Source organism: Colossoma macropomum, unplaced genomic scaffold, assembly GCF_904425465.1.
Source record: "Colossoma macropomum unplaced genomic scaffold, Colossoma_macropomum, whole genome shotgun sequence".
Classification (NCBI taxonomy): Eukaryota; Metazoa; Chordata; class Actinopteri; order Characiformes; family Serrasalmidae; genus Colossoma; species Colossoma macropomum.
In genome coordinates, this window is record NW_023494784.1 from 3,300,215 (window position 1) to 3,321,814 (window position 21,600).

Here is a 21,600-nt window from a genome sequence, read left to right on the forward strand (position 1 = left end):
TAAAGGAAAGTTCTGGGCGAGTGATTAGAAACTATTTTAACGCTCACTCGCATTCATTGAGGACTCGCTCGCCGGCGCCCTCTAGTGTTTCGCAGTCCTGTTTTTGATATAATGGGAGAAATAGGAAGTGGCCAGGCTCCTCATAAACTGGCTCTGATATGAACACCAAGCGATGGTCAGTTTTGTAATACAGCTGTCAGATCTTGCACGTTTTAATAAGTCATACTAAGTGCTGTGAATACATGAATCATGAAAGTAGTGCCTTAACCATCAGCTGCCACACTCCTATGCTAGTGGTGTTCGCTGTATAAATGCTACTCTAGTGTTATTTTATTTTATTATTATTGTTTTTGTTTCTTTACTGTGAAGTTGTTTAACAGACAACCCTCGGCCAAGATGAAGTGACCTTCCGCATCCTCGCCAAGCTCAGTGAAGTATTACGTTGCATTAAAACAATCAGTCCTATGCTGTAGTATACACTCTTAAAACAGATGGTTCTTTAGTAAAGAAAATGGTTCTGTATAGAACCATGAAGACTCAAAGAAACCTTTGCATGATTAAAGGGTTCTTTGCATGGGGAAACGGCTCTTCAGATTGATGGAGAACGCGCTGTATATGATTAAATATAGAACCTTTTTCTATTGTTACAAGCTTGACATCTCAACAATAGAAGAACCCTTTTGGTGCTATGTAGAACCGTTTTCACAAAGGTTGAAAGATGAATGATGCAAAGAACGCTTTAATCATGCAAAGGGTTCTCTGAGTGTTCATGGCTCTTTATATTACCATTTTCTTTACTGAAGAACCCTTGAAGAACCATCTTTAGATCAGGAGTGCACTATTTGGTGATTTACCTGGTGGGTGTGTTTGAGTGAGGACACAACCACACTGTGCTGGACACCAGCCGTCCAAGAGTTGTGCACACTTAAAAAAGATGGTTCTTTAAGGGTTCTTCAGTAAAGAAAATGGTTCTATATAGAACCATGATCACTCAGAGAACCCTCTGCATGATTAAAGGTTTCCTTCCATGGTGAAATTGCTTTTCAGATTAATGGAGAATGTGCAGTAGATGGTTCTATGTAGAACCTTTCTGAAAAAGCTTGACAGCGTAACAGAAGAACCCTTTTGGTGCCATATAGAACCATTTCACGAAGGTTTTCCTTCAATCTGAAGAACACTTTCATGATACAAATAACCCTTAATCATGCAAAGGGTTCTCTGAGTGTTCATGGTTCTTTATATTACCATTTTCTTCGCTAAAGAACCCTTGAAGAACCACCTTTAGATCAGGAGTGCACAACGTACAGCCCAATTTGGTGATTTACCTGCTCAAACACACCTGATTACATTCACATTGATTGCCAGGGTTCCTCAAGGGTTCTTTAGTAAAGTTCATGGTTCTATATAGAACCATGGACACTCAAAGAACGCTTTGGGTTCTTTCTATTATGATTGGAGTTCTTCAGATTATTGGAGAATGTGTAGTAGATGGTTCTACTATTGTGACAATGCCAAGCTTGTAACAATAGAAGAACCCTTTTCAAAAGCATTCTCCATCAATCTGAAGAACCCTTTTATGATGCAAAGAACCATTTAATCATGCAGTCATTCTTTGAGTGTTCATGGTTCTATATAGAACCATTTTTTTTTACTAAAGAACCTTTGAAGAAGCATCTTTTATAAGGGTGTAGACTATGTACTTGTATCTGTAATGATTAGTGGTGGGCGATATGGCAAAAATACAGCATCGCGATACTTTGAGATTTTCTCAATATATAATGTTTAGTTTTTCTGAGGTTTGATGAATTTAAACAGACAGTGGTGCAAAAAAATATCAGAAACTACAAATACACTGATTAACAGGACAAATTATTTTCTCTTTAGACTGTACAATATGCTCAGAAAAGCCACAATATGCTCAGAAAAGCAGTAATTTTACCTAATTTATTACGGTAACGAAAGAGTGTCACATTGCCCACCTCTAGTAATGGTCATCATAAATCTGTGGCTGATAAGGGATCTTTAAGATATAGTTTAGTATCTCATTAACAGAAATCTGCACTTTGACATCTCTGCTCCTCTTTAAAGAACGTGCCTTCAACATTCACCTCTGTTGCGTTTTTCTGAATGTGCATAGCTTTAAAAAATGTTTTCTACTTTTTCTTTTAAGACCAACTGACATTCGGCTTTACTGATCAGACATTGCAAGTGCTTTTAACACAAATGTGTTTGAGCGTATTATGATGTACTTTTTTTTAAATATATTATTTTATATGGGCAGGTTTGATTTCAAAATAAACACCTACAAACTTTACATACACAAATTAATTCTTCTGCAGGATTGTGCAGTGAAGACCCAACACTTCTGTGCTGGGGCAGCGGTCAGCAACTGTCCTCCTGGGGCCGTATTACAGAAAATTAAGTCTGAGATCATGTCTCTTTAAGATCAACCCCAGAGCACCTTAACTTCTGCACTGCTGTGTCTGATCCACTCAGACCAGCGCAACACACACTAACACACCACCACGTCAGTGTTACTGCAGTGCTGAGAATGATCCACCACCCAAATAGTACCTGCTCTGTGAGGGTCCATGGGGGTCCTGACCACTGAAGAACAGGGTAAAAGGGGGCTAACAAAGTATCAGAGAAACAGATGGACTACAGTCTGTAACTGTAGAACTACAAAGTGCACCTATATAGTAAGTGGAGCTGATAAAATGGACAATGAGTGTAGAAACAAGGAGGTGGTCAGAATGTTATGCCTGATCGGTGTATAACAGGACAGCTAGTATCTGACCAGGTAACTTCAGTGCATTCATCCCATCTTTCTGGAAAAGGCAATAAAAACACCAAGACAACCAGAATCCTTTTATAAATTTATTCCAACATCCATGAAAAGAACATTAGTTTTCATCCACATTGACGGTCTGGAGACCTGAGGAGAGAACAGAGTGAGACGGGTTAGATTTTCTACATCTTCAGCATTAAAATACAAACCAGAAGAATCCACTGAAAGTAAAACCGCGCTCTCCAACACCGAACTGCGAGCTCTCAAATGTAACCCAGTCTGGTGCAACTACACCATCAGGACTTGAGGCTGCTGTGTGAACAGCGGCTTCCAAGTAGGGCTGGACGATATTGAGAAAATTCAGTATCTAAATATCAATATTTCAACTGATATATTAGCATTAATACAAGTTAATGACGCCACTATTCCTGCTCCTAAAAGAATCTCACAACCCTGATAGCCTGTTTTGATTGGACTTCTACTTTTGTTTACAAGTAAAATGTCAAACAACTTCTCTAGAAACATTTTTATAGATTTTACAGTCTCTACTTTCAAAATAACCTGAAGCGTCCAGCAAATGAACACAGTGCAGATCAAGTTTATCTACCAATGCGGTTGAAACTAACATTGGTATTGTGTGGCACCAATATTGGTGTGGACTACATCACTACTTCTAACGCACCGTCCCCTTAGTTTAGAACAGAACAGGCTAGAATGAATAATCAAACGCGTGGTGAAAACAGGCATAGCTACTAGTGGGGCACCAGTCGTGAACATGTGACCAAAGACATTAAAAGTCACTCAATAAATGAAGCACATATGCAAAATACAACGATTAGTATAGGTTTTATCATCACTTTGCAGTCGGGACTCTTACATGCACACAAAGCAGCTCAGCAAGCCTGTGTGCCAGAATTACGCACCTCTATAATTCACGTCTCTGGGGGTATTTTAGGCATAAGGACCCGAACAGAAGACAACATTGTATAGAAACAATATTATATAGAAACACTATATAGTCACCCCAGGAGTCAGAATCGACTTGACAGCACTTAACAAAAACAAAACTGAGCAAGGCACTTTAGCCACACAGTGAAACTGCCAAATAAGCACTTAAGTGTAAGTTTAGCTCCATTTTCCACCTTGAGATTAAGCTTTATTCATCACACAAATCAAATCGGCGCTGCTGCCATGGTAACGCTGAATGATGGTGGAAAAAAGCAAATGAATTCCGATCTGTGCATCACATTAAGGTCGCATGGCCACGAATCGGATACATATCCAATCTAGGACCACATATGAAAGTGGCTCAGGTCGGATTTGAAAAGATCAGATTTGTGTCCACACAGCTCCGAAAACATCAGATCTGAGTCACATTAGGGCAAAAAAAATCGGATTTGTGGCACTTCAACCTGGTAATGTGAACGTAGCCTAAATCGCACTAGTCTGAGACTTTTGTCCATTTTTATATGCAACACTAAGTTTATTATTTGTTAGCAACATTTGCCTCCAAATGTGTCTTAGTCGAAAAATAGCTTTACTGCTGATGTTTCACTTAAGACACCTGCCTAACCAGGTAGCAACACCTGTTTAAGTCGGTTAAAGTAACGTATTGTGTCAAAGTTGGCACAGAAACTCACCTTTGTATGTGGTGACGGGAACGTATGTGACGAGGGTGTACAGTTTGTTGGGGGAATCTTCGTCTTCATTGCGTTTCCTGGAGAGACGCACACGCATGCGGTACGGGACGTTCCTGCGAGGACACAAATCCATGAGCAATGGTTTACAACGTGAGCCCTGCACTCGAACGATCAAACACAACCCAACTCCAAAGAGGCCAGACGAGTCCAGCCTATAGAGCTGAACTCACAAATTGCATCATGATACACATTTGAGCCATCAATGATTTCATCAGTACATTAACACTGAACGACTGGATGTTTCATTTAAATTTGGCTGCTTTTTACCCCAGTTCATTCGCTGAAATCCCCACTGGAGTTCAGGTTGTTGTGAAATGTATCTTTTTTATTTGGCTTAGTTGATTTCATACTGTATCACCTAACCTGCACCAAATTATTCACATGTTCACAGATTTGAATATTACAAGGATCCCAGCGCCCCTACTCGTACATTTGCCTCTTTTAGTGCCAAAAACGACCAACCTCAATCTTTACTCGTCTATCGTTATGTAATATCCGTATACATCACTCAAAGTATATTCTTGATACAAAAATATAAATGTCCAGATGCATCAATCAGAAAACAAAAATTGTCTCCTTATGGGCGACTGATTTAATTATGAATCAATCTGAATTAAAAAAAAAAAAGTGCTGATTTCTGGCCCCACATCCAGCGGTCAATGCGTCAAAATCAAATGCATCGATTCGCTGGTCTGCCATTATTAAAAGCAGCTCATGCTGCAATATCTGCAACGCGCAACTGTTACAACCAATAATATAGACACAAACACAGCTCTGATGTGCTGTTAGAAAAAGGGAAAAGCATGCACTGATGTTGGATTCCTTCATTTGGTGCAAACCATCATAAAAATGTGTTCCCACCAGCAGAGGACTAAACTAAAATTCACTTGAAAGTGGACAGAGTCCCACAATTGTTGGTGAACCACAAAATCAGTTGTCTGGTCTGCACTCAAGTACAGGTAGGAGTGTTCACACCTGTCAAAATGAACCGAAATAAAGAGGATTTAACTGGTCCACGACGAAAAGTACGGCGAAAGCACCTTCGACTTGGCTCTAAAGTGGTGTGACTGCCCCATCCTGAACATAGTGACCAGCATGACGGGAAACATTTAAGAGAAAATTTGTGTACTCTTTTTGATGCTGCTTATGCGGCACCACTCATACTGGAGCATCTTGTCTGTTCAAACCCACTAAACTCTATAAAAACAAAATATCCTGATATTTCTGCCACTGTGTCCACCTCTACTCAAACCCTATCAGGAATGTTTAACTGAGATTATTACCTGACTCCTTTGGCCCACACTGCCTTGTTCAGACGTGTATCGATGCGGACGTCAGGGGTGCCCATCTCCTTCACGGCAAACTTGCGGATTTCTTTAATGGCGCGAGGTGCTCTCTTCTTGAAAGAGCTGCGATGGAGGAAAGAGCAAGAGCTGTTTTAGGACCCCTGAGGCGCACTCATGATCTTAGTTAACCCCGAAAGCACAAGCGGACTCAACCTGAACGAACCAGCCCAAAAGGGAAGACGTGCTGTTAGTTACTTACATGCCATGGATGCGTTTGTGGATGTTGATGGTGTACTCCCTGGTCACCACCTCGTTGATGGCAGAGCGCCCCTTCTTTTTCTCTCCTCCTTTCTTAAGTGGTGCCATCTGGAAAGACACAGCATTTAGAAAAATTTAGTTTGGTACACTTATTTCTAAGTTAACTTGCACAAAACATATTTAAAGTGGGCCAGTAGCTACAACCAAACCTCAAGTGCCCCAAATACTGAAGGATTAGTTCCCCTAAAAAAGATGCACCAGTTTCCCCCGTTATCCTAAAAGTAGTCAACTGGCCGACATGCTTGTCTTTTTGCAGCAGAGCTATGTGACTGATATAAAGCAAGACATCCATAGGTGACAGAACCCCTTTACTTGTTGGCTACATTAGCCTCGAAGCTCTAAGGCAAAACTAAAGAAGCTGACTTGGCAGAGTAACTTACATTGAGTTAAGCTGGGGGGGGAAAGGGGCAAAGTAGATTTTCGGTGAACTACCCCTTTAAGAATGGCAGTCTTCCAACCACTACACAGCACTCAACCCAGCATAGCCCAGTCAACCTTAAATTCACTCCTTCAAACGAGGCTGAAGTTGGCTTTTTATTCGATTTTTCCCGTTCCACCTTAAACTGCAGCAGTCAGTTTCAATGTACTGCCGCACCACTTAAGGTGGAACGGGGAGATTCGAATAAGTAACTGATTTGAGCTTCGGCTCCTTCAACAGCAAAGCTACTACAGCCCTGTTAAACCCAGTAACCTTCATTCATTTAACAAAATTAACTTCTAAAACCTGTTTTAGTCGCTCAGCTCTACTCATTTGTAAATATTACCATACCGCAGCGTTTTAACGCCATCAGCCAACAGCTAACAGGCTACACCGCTAGCCTTCACTTTTATCAGCCAAAACACATCATTATACCATACAAAAGCAGCCCAAACGCGACTACAGTGGTACTTTAATGTTGTTGAAACACATATCGATATAAAATAATGCTATTTTTCATTAAAAACAGGTCGGATGGTGGTGGATTAGTGAGAGACTTTGCCTCCGCGATACTCACTGTGCAGGACGAGCGTCGGAAAGGAAGGTGCACCGCACTCTGGGTAATACAAACACGACATCCGGGTCGTTACACTGTGGAGACGCTGATTTATTTCTCTTTATCAGCTCACAAACTCACACTTTCATATCCAGCCCATCTAAACACAGACCCCATCAATAACACCCCTCTGAACTCAGTATGTGGACAAGCATTCAATATTTTTAATACTATTTTGTGTCTGAGCGCTGAATTCGAGCGGAGGCGGCTCGGACTACAACTCCCATGGTGCACCGCGCCACCTCCTGTTTAACCGTCGCCTCGGTTTCGAAGTGGAGAAAAGAGACGGAGTTTTTCGCCTTTTTGTGGAGCTTTCTTTGTATTTTTGTCCGTTTGGTAATGTTCGTTTTTTCAGAGATGATGTACTGAAGGCACCGCCGGAGGTGAAGCTGTCCGCTTTCAATGAAACCCGAGCCTGAGGTAGATAACGCTGGTTAGCTTAGCATTCCTCGCAGCTTTGGCCACATATTTAGTCGTAAATTTAGTACAAGTTGAGCATAATTTTAGCATTTTCATATTTCATGTGCTCATTAATATGAATGTGTCTTTTAAAAACGGCCACATGGCTGTCACGAAGCTGAGGCTGGCTTTTTATTCGAATTTTCCGTTCCACCTTAAATGGTGCTGGAGTTGGCTAGGGTTAGCTGTTAGGTAGCTACATTCTCAATGCGACTGCTGCAGCATTTAAGGTGGACCGGGTAATTCAGGGGTGTCAAACTCAACCACTAAAAGGGCCACCTTTGGAAAAATCTTCTCAAATCCGTGGGCCAGACAAAAAAAGTTTTAATTTAACGTAATTTATAATTAATGTTGAGCTATAACCCGAGCTGGCCATTGTTTATTCATAATATGCAAAAACGTCAACAGTAAAATACAGACACATGTAGTAGACCTCGAAACATTACATGAACACTTGAAATGTTCAAAATTCAAACGTCCCCAGGTGCATTTAAACCTACCTGTCTGCTTGAACACCTGGCATCCTTTCTTTGCTGCTAGTTCATTAAGACTTGGGCTCAATTTCAGAGCTGCTGAGCTGATGTTAAGTGTTTATGTTGGTTAAACTGCAGCTGAAATGCAGTTTGGTGATATGATTGGTGTGGAATTGTGTAGAATTGAGGTGTAATTATTGTCCCATAGACGGTTGTTGGGGTAGGAGAGTCGGAGCACATTATGTTGCAGTGCATGCTGGGGACTGTAGTGCAGCACATTATGAAACAGGCTTATATTTATAGAAAACTGAAATGCTTTTGTGGGCTGGATAGGATTGTGTGGCTGGCCTTTTGTTTGATACATGGGGAGTAATTCTACTAAGCCTCATTTGTTTATTTTTGTCTAAAAGAAGAACATCTCTGAATTCGAAGTAATGAGTTTTGGTTGGTCACTGATAAACTGTAGTGTAGTAAAAATTGTATTCTTTTCATTATTGTGTAATATAATTTAATTGATCCAGAACTAACATAATGTTAACATATATTCAACTGCTGTACTCACTCTGTAATACAAATACAACTACATTTACACCGATCAGGCATAACATTATGCTTGTTTCTACACTCATTGTCCATTTTATCAGCTCCACTTACTATATAGGTGCACTTTGTAGTTCTACAGTTACAGACTGTAGTCCATCTGTTTCTCTGCATACTTTGTTAGCCCCCTTTAACCCTGTTCTTCAGTGGGTCACGACCCCTCATGGACCCTCACAGAGCAGGTACTATTTGGGTGGTGGATCATTCTCAGCACTGCAGTAACACTGACGTGGTGGTGGTGTGTTAGTGTGTGTTGTGCTGGTCTGAGTGGATCAGATACAGCAGTGCTGCTGGAGTTTTTAAACACTGTGTCCACTCACTGTCCACTCTATTAGACACTCCTACCTTGTCAGTCCACCCTGTAGATGTAAAGTCAGAGACAATAGCTCATCTGCTGCTGCACAGTTTGTGTTGGTCATCCTCTAGTCCTTCATCAGTGGTCACAGGACGCTGTTTTCTACAGTCTGTAACTGTAGAACTACAAAGTGCACCTATATAGTAAGTGGAGCTGATAAAATGGACAATGAGCGTAGAAACAAGGAGGTGGTCATAATGTTATGCCTGATCGATGTATGTAATAACGTCTGTAGAAGTAATAGTAGCTCCTTAAAAACCAACACTGAGAAAAAAGTCTCAAGGGCAAGTCTCCAGTTCTGCAGGAGAACTTCTTAATACAGCGTACAAGTCACCACATAAGACTTTATTTTTGTCAGTCCCCTGCAGATGCTTGGTAGGTTCTCCCTTTGTCTCTTTTCTTGCATTCAGGTAAATATCTCTTAAATTTACCCTGTCATTACACACTTTTCTCACTACAACCCCAACCTTCACCTCAATCTAACATCTAAACCGAACCGTAACCCTGTTCACAATCAACTGATTTATCCCAGATAGTTTGTTAATAGTATGAGCATTTGTAGATTAGCTGTAGGGGACCAACACAGCACAGAGAGAATAGGATCGCTGCCATGCTGTTAGATCTCTTTACTGTCTTTTTTTGTTTTAACAGTGATAAACAGCCAGAGAGAAATCATGACGCTGGCACCCAAAGAGCTGTCCAACCTGCTGGGCATCATCTCGGAGGATGCCTGCGGAAACACCTTCGAGAGCCTCTCCAACGCCTTCCATCACTGTTTCGGTAAGGCTGAGCACTTCCGGGTCGGCTCTGTGCTGGTGATGCTGCTCCAGCAGCCGGATCTGCTGCCGAGCTCGCCTCAGCGCCTCACGGCTCTTTACCTGCTCTGGGAGATGTACCGCACTGAGCCGCTGGCCGCCAACCCCTTCGCCGCCGTTTTCGCCCACCTCCTCAACCCTTCGGCCTCGGGGGAGGAGCAGGAGAAACCTCTGTCAGGTATGAGCGAAACACTACGTTGATTTAATTGATATTAGGCTTGACCAATGTGATATTTTTGCTGTTGGTACTGATGCTGATACTGTTTTTTAATCATGATAGCCAATAACATCAGCCGATATTTTACATTAATATACTGAATTTTAATTTTGGACTCCAGTAGTTAGTTAATCAGTGCTTTACTGACTGATAATAGTCAGTTCTCAGTTGTTACACTTCTTATATTCAAATAAACAACAGAAACTCACAGCACTGTAAGTTATTTACGTTGTAATGTTACATTTTCCAGGTTTTCTACCACCCATCACTCACCCGGAGAAGTTTTTCCTCTCTCAGCTGATGCTCGCCCCTCCTCGGGAGTTGTTTAAAAAGACACCACGGCAAGTCTCCTGCATGGACGTGGGCTCAGCACCACAGGCCATCGACATCAGTGGGCTGCAGCTGGCCCTTGCAGGTGAGAGAGAGAGAGAGAGAGAGATTAGCATGGTCATTAGAATGCATCAGAAGATTCAGCTCCATAAATTTCAGAACACTAGAATCCATTGTAATAGTATTAAACAAGCACTTTTTTTTTGGCCGAAATAAATTGATCTGTTTAATTTCACATGTAAACATTTAATTTTTTAAATATAGGCAATAAAAAACATGTATTTTTTGTTGTCTGTAGTTCACTGCTGCATAAATAGTTCCTCTAGTCACATCTGTGCATTCGGTGGATTTTTCAATTCGTTCAATTAAATCAGTAATCAAATCAAATTGTGACGACATTTGAGATTTCATAAGGAGTCTTAATCAAACTGAATCGTTGTAAGTTCTCAGAGTTACGTATGAGCTTAAACATTTGGTCCCACTTGGTCCTTTTTTCTGTTCAGTTTAGGTTTTTAGGCACTTGTGCAACGGATGGAGGTCTATTTTTTCAGCCTTTAAGCAGTAAAAGAAGTTGTTGCTATTTTGATAAAAGATATTGGAATTTTTACGTGTGCATGTTTGTGTGTTGTGTGTTTTAGAGCGCCAGTCGGAGCTGCCCACTCAGAGTAAAGCCAGTTTTCCCAGCCTTCTCAGCGACCCTGACCCAGACTCCTCCAACTCAGGCTTTGACAGCTCTGTGGCCAATCAGATCATAGAGTCAATGGTAACTGGACCACGTCCTCCACTGGAGAGTAAGTGACCCAGGAGCTTTTACAGTCAGATCTGAGTTAGCTGTCTTTGACTTTTATTTTCATTTTTTGCTGAATTGGCTGAGTTGTGACATCAACACTGTTGTCAACATGGCAAAGGATAGATGCGAAAAAGCAGTCAAATAAAGTGTGCAAATAAAATTTCTGATAGTAATCATAAAGACAATTTAAACATGTAAAGGTAACCCAAAATTCATTTACGCTTTGTTTGCGTTCAGAAACGACAGTGAAATAGTCTAAAACTGATAGATGCCAGCTGGCTAACAGACTATGACACCCATTTCACAACCTCAGAGTTTTGTTTATCTCACACACAAACCACACAAACACACATCAGGTGAACGAGTTCCTCCTCAGAAAAAATCCCCATCCCGAAGCACTTAAAAGTAGCGTTGACTTACCAGTTAGTGTGCTGCGAACTGCATTCCTGAATTAACTGTGTCATGTTGTTCAGTATTTCTGATAAACTTGCTAAGGTGTTTTCTGACTCTATATGATATACTGTTATCCATAAACTTAAACTAAAGTATGTTGTGTAGCTAAAACCGATGCACTCAGACCAGCACAACACACACTAACACACCACCACCACATCAGTGTTACTGCAGTGCTGAGAATGATCCACCACCCAAACAGTACCTGCTCTGTGAGGGTCCATGGGGGTCCTGACCACTGAAGAACAGGGTAAAAGGGGGCTAACAAAGTATCAGAGAAACAGATGGACTACAGTCTGTAACTGTAGAACTACAAAGTGCACCTATATAGTAAGTGGAGCTGATAAAATGGACAATGAGCGTAGAAACAAGGAGGTGGTCATAATGTTATGCCTGATCGATGTATGTAAATGCACTGATTTTTGGGACATCACAAAACCTATGAATTCAAAGCAGGCTGGGCTTTTGAAACTTAGTTTCCATGTATGGACTGTATGGTCTTGAGGACGAACAGCACATTTTGAAATTTGAACAATGTTTTTATATAAACCTTTATATAAATGAGGAACATGTGTTTTATATGATGAGCCCTCTTAAGTGGGAAAGATTTTTGCCCAACTATTTAATGCATATTGGGCTAAATTTATCAAGCATCTCAGAGTAAAAATTCTGATCCAAGGTCAGGTCTCATCAGTCTGCGTAGTCCTATAGAGCACATTGTAAAAGGCGTAAAGTGGTCCCAGATCAGTGTTCATACTCTGAAAACTTTGATGTATATGTGCTATTGTCTTTTTGTTGTATGTATGTGAGGCAGCTTATAGACTGACATCTTCTGAGATGCAGTAAGTGTGTGCTTGTTGAGTGCACATCTCCCTTCCACACTCTGAGAGGCGTCTCTTGTGTTTTGCTCAGGTCACTTTCGTCCAGAGTTTATCCGGCCGGCTCCACCGTTACTGGTCTGTGAGGACGAGCTGGCGTGGCTGAACCCGTGCGAGCCGGAGCACCGCGTGCAGTGGGACCGCTCCATGTGTGTGCGCAACGGCACAGGCGTCGAAATCAAGCGCATCATGGCCAAAGCCTTCAAAAGCCCACTGTCTGCACCGCAGCAAACACAGGTAACACATTCACCGCCAAGCAGTCATCAGCCCTGCTCACTGTTTTGCCAAATCGCCGAATCGAAAAACTCATAATTGCAACTCACAATTCCCAATAGGAGGGTTTCCTAGAGGAAAATTCACATTTTAGCATTTTGACCACATGTTAAGTAGCTACTTGTAGCGTTATAGTTAGTAGTTACTAAAACATTCTCGGTAGTTACTGAATAATCCGTGGTAAGTATTGATGAGTCAGTGACAGAATAATTTTTAGTAGCTACTGAGAAATTCATAGTCAATGCTGAATAATTTCTTGCAGTTACTGAACATTTCATAAGTTACTGAATAATTAATACTAGCTATTGATTAACTCATAACAGTAACTGAATAGTTTTTTAGTAGAAACTGAGTAATTCATAGTAGAAATTGAGTAATAGTAAATATTAAATGTCATAGTAGTTATTGAGTAATTCATAGTAGACACTGAAAAGGTCAAGAAATTACTGAATAATGTATAGAAGACACTGAATAACTCATAATAATTATTTAATAATGCATAGTAGTCATTGAATAGTCCTTAGGTTACTGAGGAAGTGATAGTAGTTGCTGCATAAGTCATAAGTAATTACTGAATAATAAGCCCCAAGAGTAATAACTGAATAGTAAGGCTGTAGGTAAAGCGGTTAACTCTGTGTGTGTTCCTGTCTTTGCTAAGCTGCTCGGTGAGCTGGAGAAGGACCCAAAGCTGGTGTACCACATCGGCCTGACGCCGGCCAAACTGCCGGACCTGGTAGAGAACAACCCGCTGGTGGCCATCGAGATGCTGCTGAAGCTCATGTCCTCCAGTCAGATCACAGAGTACTTCTCTGTGCTGGTCAACATGGACATGTCCTTACACTCAATGGAGGTGGTCAACAGGTACAGCACAGCATTGTAGCGCTGCTTTATGTTCGAGTTAGAGGTGTTGCACAGTGGTACAGCAGTAGTTACAGTGCGTGTCATAAACAGCTTAAAGGAAATGGTTATAAACCCCCAGCATTGGGCTGTGGAGCAGTGGATCTGTGTACTCTGGAGTGATGGATCTAATACCTTTGGGATGATGGAGATCCAGGACTGACCAACCAACATCAGTACCTGACCTCACTAATGCTCTCGAGCCTAAATACAATCAAATCTTCGCAGTGATTTTTCAACATCTAGTGTAAAGCCTTCACAGAAAAATATGTACACCATATTTACACCAGGGGTGTCCAATCTTATCTGCAAAGGACCGATGTGGCTGCAAGTTTTCATTGCAAACGAGCTGGAGCTCACCTGATTCCACTTGTTCAATTAATTGCTCAGCCTTCGAACAACTGATCATGTGCAGTCCTGCTTTGTTGGAATGAAAACCTGCAGCCACACAGGCCCTTTGCGGATAAGATTGAACACTCCTGGTTTACACAATCAGACTCTAAATCTCAACTTAAAGGTGGAGTGTATAAGGTTTAGGGGGACCTATTAGCCGAAATAGAATATAATATAGAAAACCATGCTTTCATCAGTGTATGATCACCTGTAACTACAAATCGCTGTTTTCGTTAGCTTAGAATGAACCCTTCATATCTACGTAGCCCAGAACGGACAAACCAAACACTGACTCTGCAGGGCCTTTTCGTATTTTTATGCTGAAGTGGCAGCTTACGTATGGTGCCACGTAGAAACACTTAGAAAGAAGAAGAATCAGTGGTTGCTGCCAGTGCTGGCTGACGGTTGTGTGAACCATGAAGAAGCAAAACAAAATCAGGACAGGCGACTTAAGAAACCCTGACGGCCACCGTAGGTTCTACTACACGTTTGGAAAGGGAGGGGTGAGGGAGGGGGATTCAATTGGTCGCATTCTGCAACCTCACCACTAGATGCCACTAAATCTTTCACACTGCACCTTTTAAATATTGGGTTGAATTACTTACAGAGTGACTGAACTGAGCTGAAATATTAACTGGATAGAAATACAACACTAAGAATATTATTTCACTTTAAATCAGCTGGTTTTATTTTAACATATCCCCAAAAGTTAATTTACTGGAAAATTTAATTTTTATTGTCAGAATACAAATGTGCAAATTTTCGTTTTTGAAATGTATTCTTTGTAAGTTTTTAAAGTACATTTTTTGCAAAATTTCTACATTTCTAGTAATTCTATCAGCTATACAATAAAGCCTGCGATGCAAGTTGAAAATGGCTTCTCAGATTAATTCTCAGAAGAGATTAATCTCATTTTCTTCAAACATATATTACAGTTATGTCTCATTTACATATAATAATTACAGAGGTGCTATGGCTCTTTCATGGTTTAAGAATTTAGCACAGTATTAACAAATGGTAAAACTGTAAATAGAAACACACTGAATTTCCAAAAAATAGCCTTCATAATGATCCGCAAAATCAGTATCTTTTATTTAAAGGGTGATACGTTCTTGTCTGTTATGCACATTTTAAACTCTTGGGGCAGCTTCAGATATCACAGGCAGAACTGAAAGTGAATACTGACTAAAAGTACATTTCAGAGAGGAAAGATTTTATGCTCCGACAAAACAGCACATCCTTCTATAAATCAGCTTGTTGTAGGGATTTATTTTCATGAAACTAGTTGCCTTAAAATGAAATATTTTAAATCTTGTATTTAGATATAGTTAATTTTTCTGTTCAGTTAATTTTTCAGCAGTTACAATCAATTCTGTGAATTTAACTGCTGACAGAATTCAATTTGAGTTTTTGCTGTTGGCAGAGATGCATGGAATAATGTATAATTGCCTTATTTTGAGAGCTGTTTAATTATAGATGTGCTCGTTTGTTCAGTAATGTGTGTATTTTGTTGCATCTCCTTTTGCACATCTAGTAAGAGTTTATTGTGAGTAGAGTGTGTTTTGCTGTGCGGCAGGTTAACCACAGCGGTGGATCTTCCTCCTGAGTTCATCCACCTTTACATCTCCAACTGCATCTCCACCTGTGAGCAGATCAAGGACAAGTACATGCAGGTTAGTCTCCACAATCTCTGCACCGATGAGCATTTCGGAGTATGATGCTGGTATCGTTTATACTTGCGCTACTCTGAACAGCTGCATGTCTCGTTAAAAAGAGGTTTAGAAAAGTTCAGAGTGGCAAAGCTGTTTAAGGTTTCTCCCTGATTTCGAGAACCCAAGAATTAGATGAAGTGCTGCATGTACAGAATGTTAAATAGAGATGAAACGATATTAAAATTTCATATCACGTTTATCATGACCAAAATTATCATGATTATCAGTTTTATCACGATATTGTTCAAATGTGTTGAAAAGTAAAATAAATAAAAAAATAAATACTGATACACAAACTGAAACTCGTTTCACCAACTTTTATATTAACACAAATAGAATTGGCAGCAATATGCACTTTTTGTTTGCATAAACATTAAAAAATAAGGTCAATACAATTTTAGTATTACTTTTGTATTACTTACAATACTTGTAATACTCTGTAAACAAAATAATAGCAAATGTATTATTATTACTGTTAATAATAATAATAATAATAATTATTATTATTATTATTATTATTATTATTATTATTATTATTATTGATTAGGGGTAAAGCGCCGTTGTGGCGCTTTACCCCTAATCAATACAGCGCACCAGGAAAAACAAAATCACAGAGGAATTGCGTGACGTGCTGTGAGCTGCAGACAGTGTAGAACTCACACAGTGTGTCTTCACCTGTGGAGCTGCTTCTCTAAAAGCATTTTAAAACTAAAATATAACTTAAAATTAACATGCATCTGAGCTGCGACAGAAACACTCCTGAAGTTTAATCTCTGAAACACAGCTTTAGTTTCGATTCACAGTTGATTCACCGATTGTGACGCTAAAAGCTTCATTTTATATTATTAACGAACCATAAGCATAAGTTAAACCACACAAACCATGACATTTCTTCTATTTCGAAGTCTCCACAGACTTTTCCGTTAAAGTTAACCTTGCATTCTTGCAAGTAGCGGGTGGTGGTCGCGAAGATGACTCGTAGGGTTTGATGTGTTGCCCCCTTTCGCCGCTGTTTTCTTTAGGCCTGTTCTGCAGACAGGGTGGTCATCTTCAATTAACTTTCCTTCTGCATCCTTATAAAACCCAAAACATGACCAAACGTCAGACTTGGTCTTCTTAGAAGGCTGAAATATCTCTGAATCTCCGAGTTTTTCACACCGCGGTAATCGGCCGCGGTTTTAACGATACTTTAAAGTTCAACCGGTACTACTAACCGTCATTAATTTTACCGCGGTTTACCGTGAAACCGGTAACCGTTTCATCTCTAATGTTAAATGATGCAGTTGACAAACTCGGCCCATTAGTGATGCAGCTACAGATGCTTGTAATAATTAAAGACAACCTGAAATCAGAATGTACCTTTTATACCTTATTAGTTGATGTCCCTGGTCATTTTATCCAGTAACATAATGTTTCTCCTGATTCCCATTTCATACCTGATTCCACAGCAGTGGGCGTATAAATCCAGGCTGTGTAATATCACCTGGAATTCAAAGCCAGTAGTGAACATGGAGGACAGATGGGAAGGGAAAGTGCAGACCTGTGCCACCTGCTGGTTGTTGTTAAAAATATTTTAAATAGTCATTCTTTCACTTTTCATATTTAACTTAATACAGCATAATAGCATCACGTTTTACTGAGCCATATAACTGTACAAATTAAAATACAATCAAAATAACAAAACCCATGACTCTGTGCCAGCACCACTTCTTGGGATAGTACAGATATGATGGTGTCATCTTTTGTGCAGCAGACTTTGGCCCAGTCCCTTTTTACCCCTCTCCCCTGCCACTTAACCCTTAGCCCTCCGTTTTGTTCGTTCACTCCTAGGGGTAGGGTACCCTGATTTTTGTTAAGATAGAGGGGTAGGGCGAAGTGTTAGGGCCCTCCAAATGGGTTTTTTTCAGAGACTCCAAACAGTGTTTTGAGGAAAATATTCTATATAAATATAAATATTTTCTCCTCTAAAAAATTACAATAACCATCATATTGTCTTAGTTTAATGTTGTTTCAGTGTTTGATGGTCCTTTTCTTTATAACAAGCATAACTAGTTTGCTGATGTCTCGGTAGCTGATTTGCTAAATTTCCCGTTCCACCTTAAATGGTGTAGCAGTTACATTCTGGTGCCTCAGTCTTCAGAACTGCTGCACCATTTAAGGTGGAGCGGGAAAATTCGAACAAGAAGCTGGCGAATATCTGACTTCAGCTTCATATCACTGACGAATTAGGGGTGGGTGATAATAAATAATTGCCCCCCTCTTTGAAGTCATATGATGCCCTAAATGTAACTAAAGCCCAGCAGTGAGGAGCTGAACTTTACCCTCCTCTGCTGTCACTGCAGACTGGCAGGGTCGCCTACAGAGCAGCGCTGGTAGCTGTTAATGAAGTGATGCTCTTTTTATCTGAGGGTCCCATTTCAGAGGGAAGATTTCAACCACTACCCCTTGTAACTCAGTTCTAAAAGTCAAGGTGACACTCGAAAACTAGGGATAAAAATAAGAAATGGGACTGGGCTTTTGTGGTTCTCCCTTACTGCCAGTTATTCATGTAACTGAACATTGGGGCGACACAGCACATTATGTAATACAGCCTGTAAGGAGCATTACCTCAAAACGTATGCTTTGAACGGGGCGATCTGACCACTTTCCAGTGGCTGCAGTTATGTGATCGGCTCCTAAGCATGTGCTTGTTGATGTCTAAGGCAGCTCAACTTAAATTTTTGCATGTTCAGTTTAAGCTGGAAAGATTTTCTGCAGCTGTGTTGTTACTGTGATGATCTTTGTGGATATTTCGAGTAAATGCAAATATGGTTTGATTGTAGAAGGGTTTGTAACTCACAATGTGGGTCTAAAAAATCAGATTTAAGAACTGTGTCCAGTTTGTTCTGCTGTGTGAACAAAAATCCTTAATCCTCTCTCTTTTCCCCTCACTCTCTCTTCCAGAATCGTTTGGTGCGTCTGGTGTGTGTGTTCCTGCAGTCCCTGATCCGGAATAAGATCATTAACGTACAGGACCTGTTCATCGAGGTACAGGCTTTCTGCATCGAGTTCAGTCGGATCCGCGAAGCTGCCGGACTCTTCCGCCTCCTCAAAACCCTCGACAACGGAGAGACCCCTGCAGAAGGCAAGCCTGCCAAATAGTGACTGTTGTGGACACTCCATTAAGTTAAAGCATGTGCCACCCGGACCTTAATGCTTCCTCTGTGTCACCAAACCTGTTACACATCGGGTTTAACCTCCTTTTTTTTTTTGGAAAGATTTAGTTGTCCTTTACATTGAATGAACCAACAGAAATGGTCCAAAATTGCTTGGAAACAGACTACAATAACCTTTCTTACCATTTTGGAAATAAGGTTTTGTTCCAACAGCGCTGATATGAGCCCTCCGCCTTCTGAAAGATCTGGACTGAATTAGCCTCTTCATTTCAGAAAACTACTGTTCTATTTTGTTTTAGATAAACCCAAACATGGATTTCACCGACTCTGCTTAAGTTTGGTATTTCTGAGCTCAAAAGAGTTTTTTTTTCTAAAAAAAGAGAGACATAAAGATCTAATCATTCCCTTGGTAATTTAGCCTCCTCTCACTATAAAATCCCATCCGTCTATATTCTTACTCTTTGTTTTGGTTTTTCAGCACCATGAAATCGACTCTTACTTCACGAGGATGTTGTGTAATTTGTGGTCTTTGACTTTTTGTCTTGCACAAGGCTTTAGAGCACTGAAACAACAGGCATTTAAATCATTTACTTCTAATTTTTAATAAAAAAAGGGGGAAAATGATTAACAATATTTAAAATAAATGTTTTATCAGCATGCAGTGATTTTTACAGGCTGGGCACTGCCTTTAAACTCAACCACGGAAGCAGAAGACAGACAAATTACACAAGCACAAAAACATAGACATGCCACTGTCTGCGGTTTGCTGTTGACATTTACAATAATGATTGTGACCAATGCGACAAAAACATGCTTTTTTCTGTCTTTCTTTGATAATCATAACTAAATAGGTGGTACAGGATGACAACAGAAGCTCATAATAGTATGTGAGGTCGTCTGCTTTCTCTTCCTGAAATAGCACCGTTTAAGATTCCAGCCAAAGTCAAAGTGTTGCTAATGCCAGTGTTTCTTCTTCTGATAACCAATCTGAACATCTCAACCAGAAGTTTTGAAAAATCACCTTTAGCACCTAAGAGCCTATATATGGCCATATAGTTTAGTTTATCACTTTCATAACTACATAAATGACATCACTGAGTCATTTCTAGAAAAATAGTGACTTTTACATTTTTATTCTAACATTTTAAGATTAAAAACAGTAATAAGTCTAGGCTCCAAAGGGTTAACTGAGAGATGAATCAAACAAGTAGCTGATACGATGTCAGCCATCTGTCGAGGCAGCAAAATGAAAAATAAATGCGGAAACGGTTGACTTTGCCGCAGTTCCAGAGAGCTTTAATGGGATGAACTGGCTGGAGTCGAACCAAATCAACCTGCAAATGTCCTGCATCTCTGAAAATTACTGCAGAAGAGCTGAAGTTGAGTTTGATGACCAGTGAAGGTCCCTGTGATGAGCTATTCTGTGGTTTTTACCTGTAAAGCTAAAGCAGCTTAAGTAACAATTGTACACTCACTCCACTGCTACACTTCCTTCTCCGGCTTCCTGTAGTTGCACACATCAGATTTAAAACCCTGATTCTTGCCCACAAAGCCAAAAACGGACCAGCCCCTCTCAACCTGATGGTAATGGTCAAAACTCGAACTGTACTTCGAGCCCTTCGAGCTTCAAGTACAGCTCGGCTACATCAAGACGTGTGGAAGACAAGCATCAAGACTTTTCTCTGTCCTGGAGTCCAGGTGGTGGAACGAACTCCCACTGGCTGTCCGAACAGCAGAGTCTCTCACGGCCTTCAAACGCAGACAGAAGAACGTCTTTTTATACAGCACTTAAGAGAGCACTGAGTTACTTAAGTACTTATTGTAATGTATTGTACTGTACTTGTACTGCTCTGTGTTTAACTCTGTTTCCTTTTCTTTGGGTATCAACATGGGCTTTTGTTTCTAGCGGTATCTGAGCTCAGGACTGGCTTTCTCTCTAACCTATTTCTAACTAGCAAAGATACTTTCTCTGAGTGACAACAAAGCACTTTTGTAAGTCGCTCTGGATAAGAGCGTCTGCTAAATACTGTAAATGTAATTATACAACAGTTAGTTCCGGCCATGCGAGCTGATTGATTGAGAAACGCTCTAACCGTGCTGTTATTTCACCATAACATCACGGGTTTATTCACACACTGTATCACTCCACTGAGACGCCGTTGCTAAGCAACGACTCTGACAGCTGTAGGAGACGCTCAAGCCATTTGAACGTTTTTACTTCTTACTTTGCCACAAACAGAAAATGGACACTTTTAAGATCACATTTGACCGACAGCCGATTTGGTCAGACTCTGAAGATGAGACGACACTAAATTCCCAAACTGTCATCACCACTGAGCAGCTTTTCAGTCGGCAGCTGAGACAGAAGAACAGCTAAACAACCTGGAATCAGCCAGAAATGAACCCAACACCATTCGCCAAACTAAATGGGCTGTAAGATGCTTTACAGACTGGCTGGAACAAAACAACGTTAATACTGATCTGGCAAAAACTGACAAAACTGAGCTAAACTTGATATTGGGGCAGTTTTATGGCTCAGTCTGATTTGGTCAGACTCTGAAGATCAGACTACACGTTTGGCGAATGGTGTTGGGTTCATTTCTGGCTGATTCCAGGTTGTTTAGCTGTTTCTGTCACAGCTGCCGACTGAAAAGCTGCTCAGTGGTGATGACAG

General features: G+C 40.5%; 2 protein-coding genes across 2 annotated transcripts; one reads left to right on the forward strand and one right to left on the reverse strand.

The window, feature by feature from the left end:
* Positions 1-2,863: 2,863 nt before the first annotated feature.
* Positions 2,864-7,197, reverse strand: rpl31 (ribosomal protein L31). Its single transcript, XM_036575970.1, has 5 exons — positions 7,088-7,197; positions 6,034-6,140; positions 5,772-5,897; positions 4,429-4,541; positions 2,864-2,935 (listed from the first exon to the last, which is right to left on the reverse strand). The coding sequence occupies exons 2-5, from the start codon at positions 6,138-6,140 to the stop codon at positions 2,904-2,906; spliced, it is 378 nt and encodes a 125-aa protein (XP_036431863.1). The 5' UTR covers positions 7,088-7,197; the 3' UTR covers positions 2,864-2,903.
* Positions 7,198-7,231: 34 nt separating this feature from the next.
* Positions 7,232-19,251, forward strand: cnot11 (CCR4-NOT transcription complex, subunit 11). The gene is made up of 8 exons (XM_036575957.1): positions 7,232-7,546; positions 9,665-10,006; positions 10,296-10,460; positions 11,014-11,166; positions 12,531-12,733; positions 13,428-13,630; positions 15,636-15,732; positions 18,715-19,251. Exons 2-8 carry the CDS (start codon positions 9,688-9,690, stop codon positions 18,910-18,912), a joined length of 1,338 nt encoding a protein of 445 aa, XP_036431850.1. The 5' UTR covers positions 7,232-7,546; positions 9,665-9,687; the 3' UTR covers positions 18,913-19,251.
* The last annotated feature ends 2,349 nt before the right edge of the window (positions 19,252-21,600 follow it).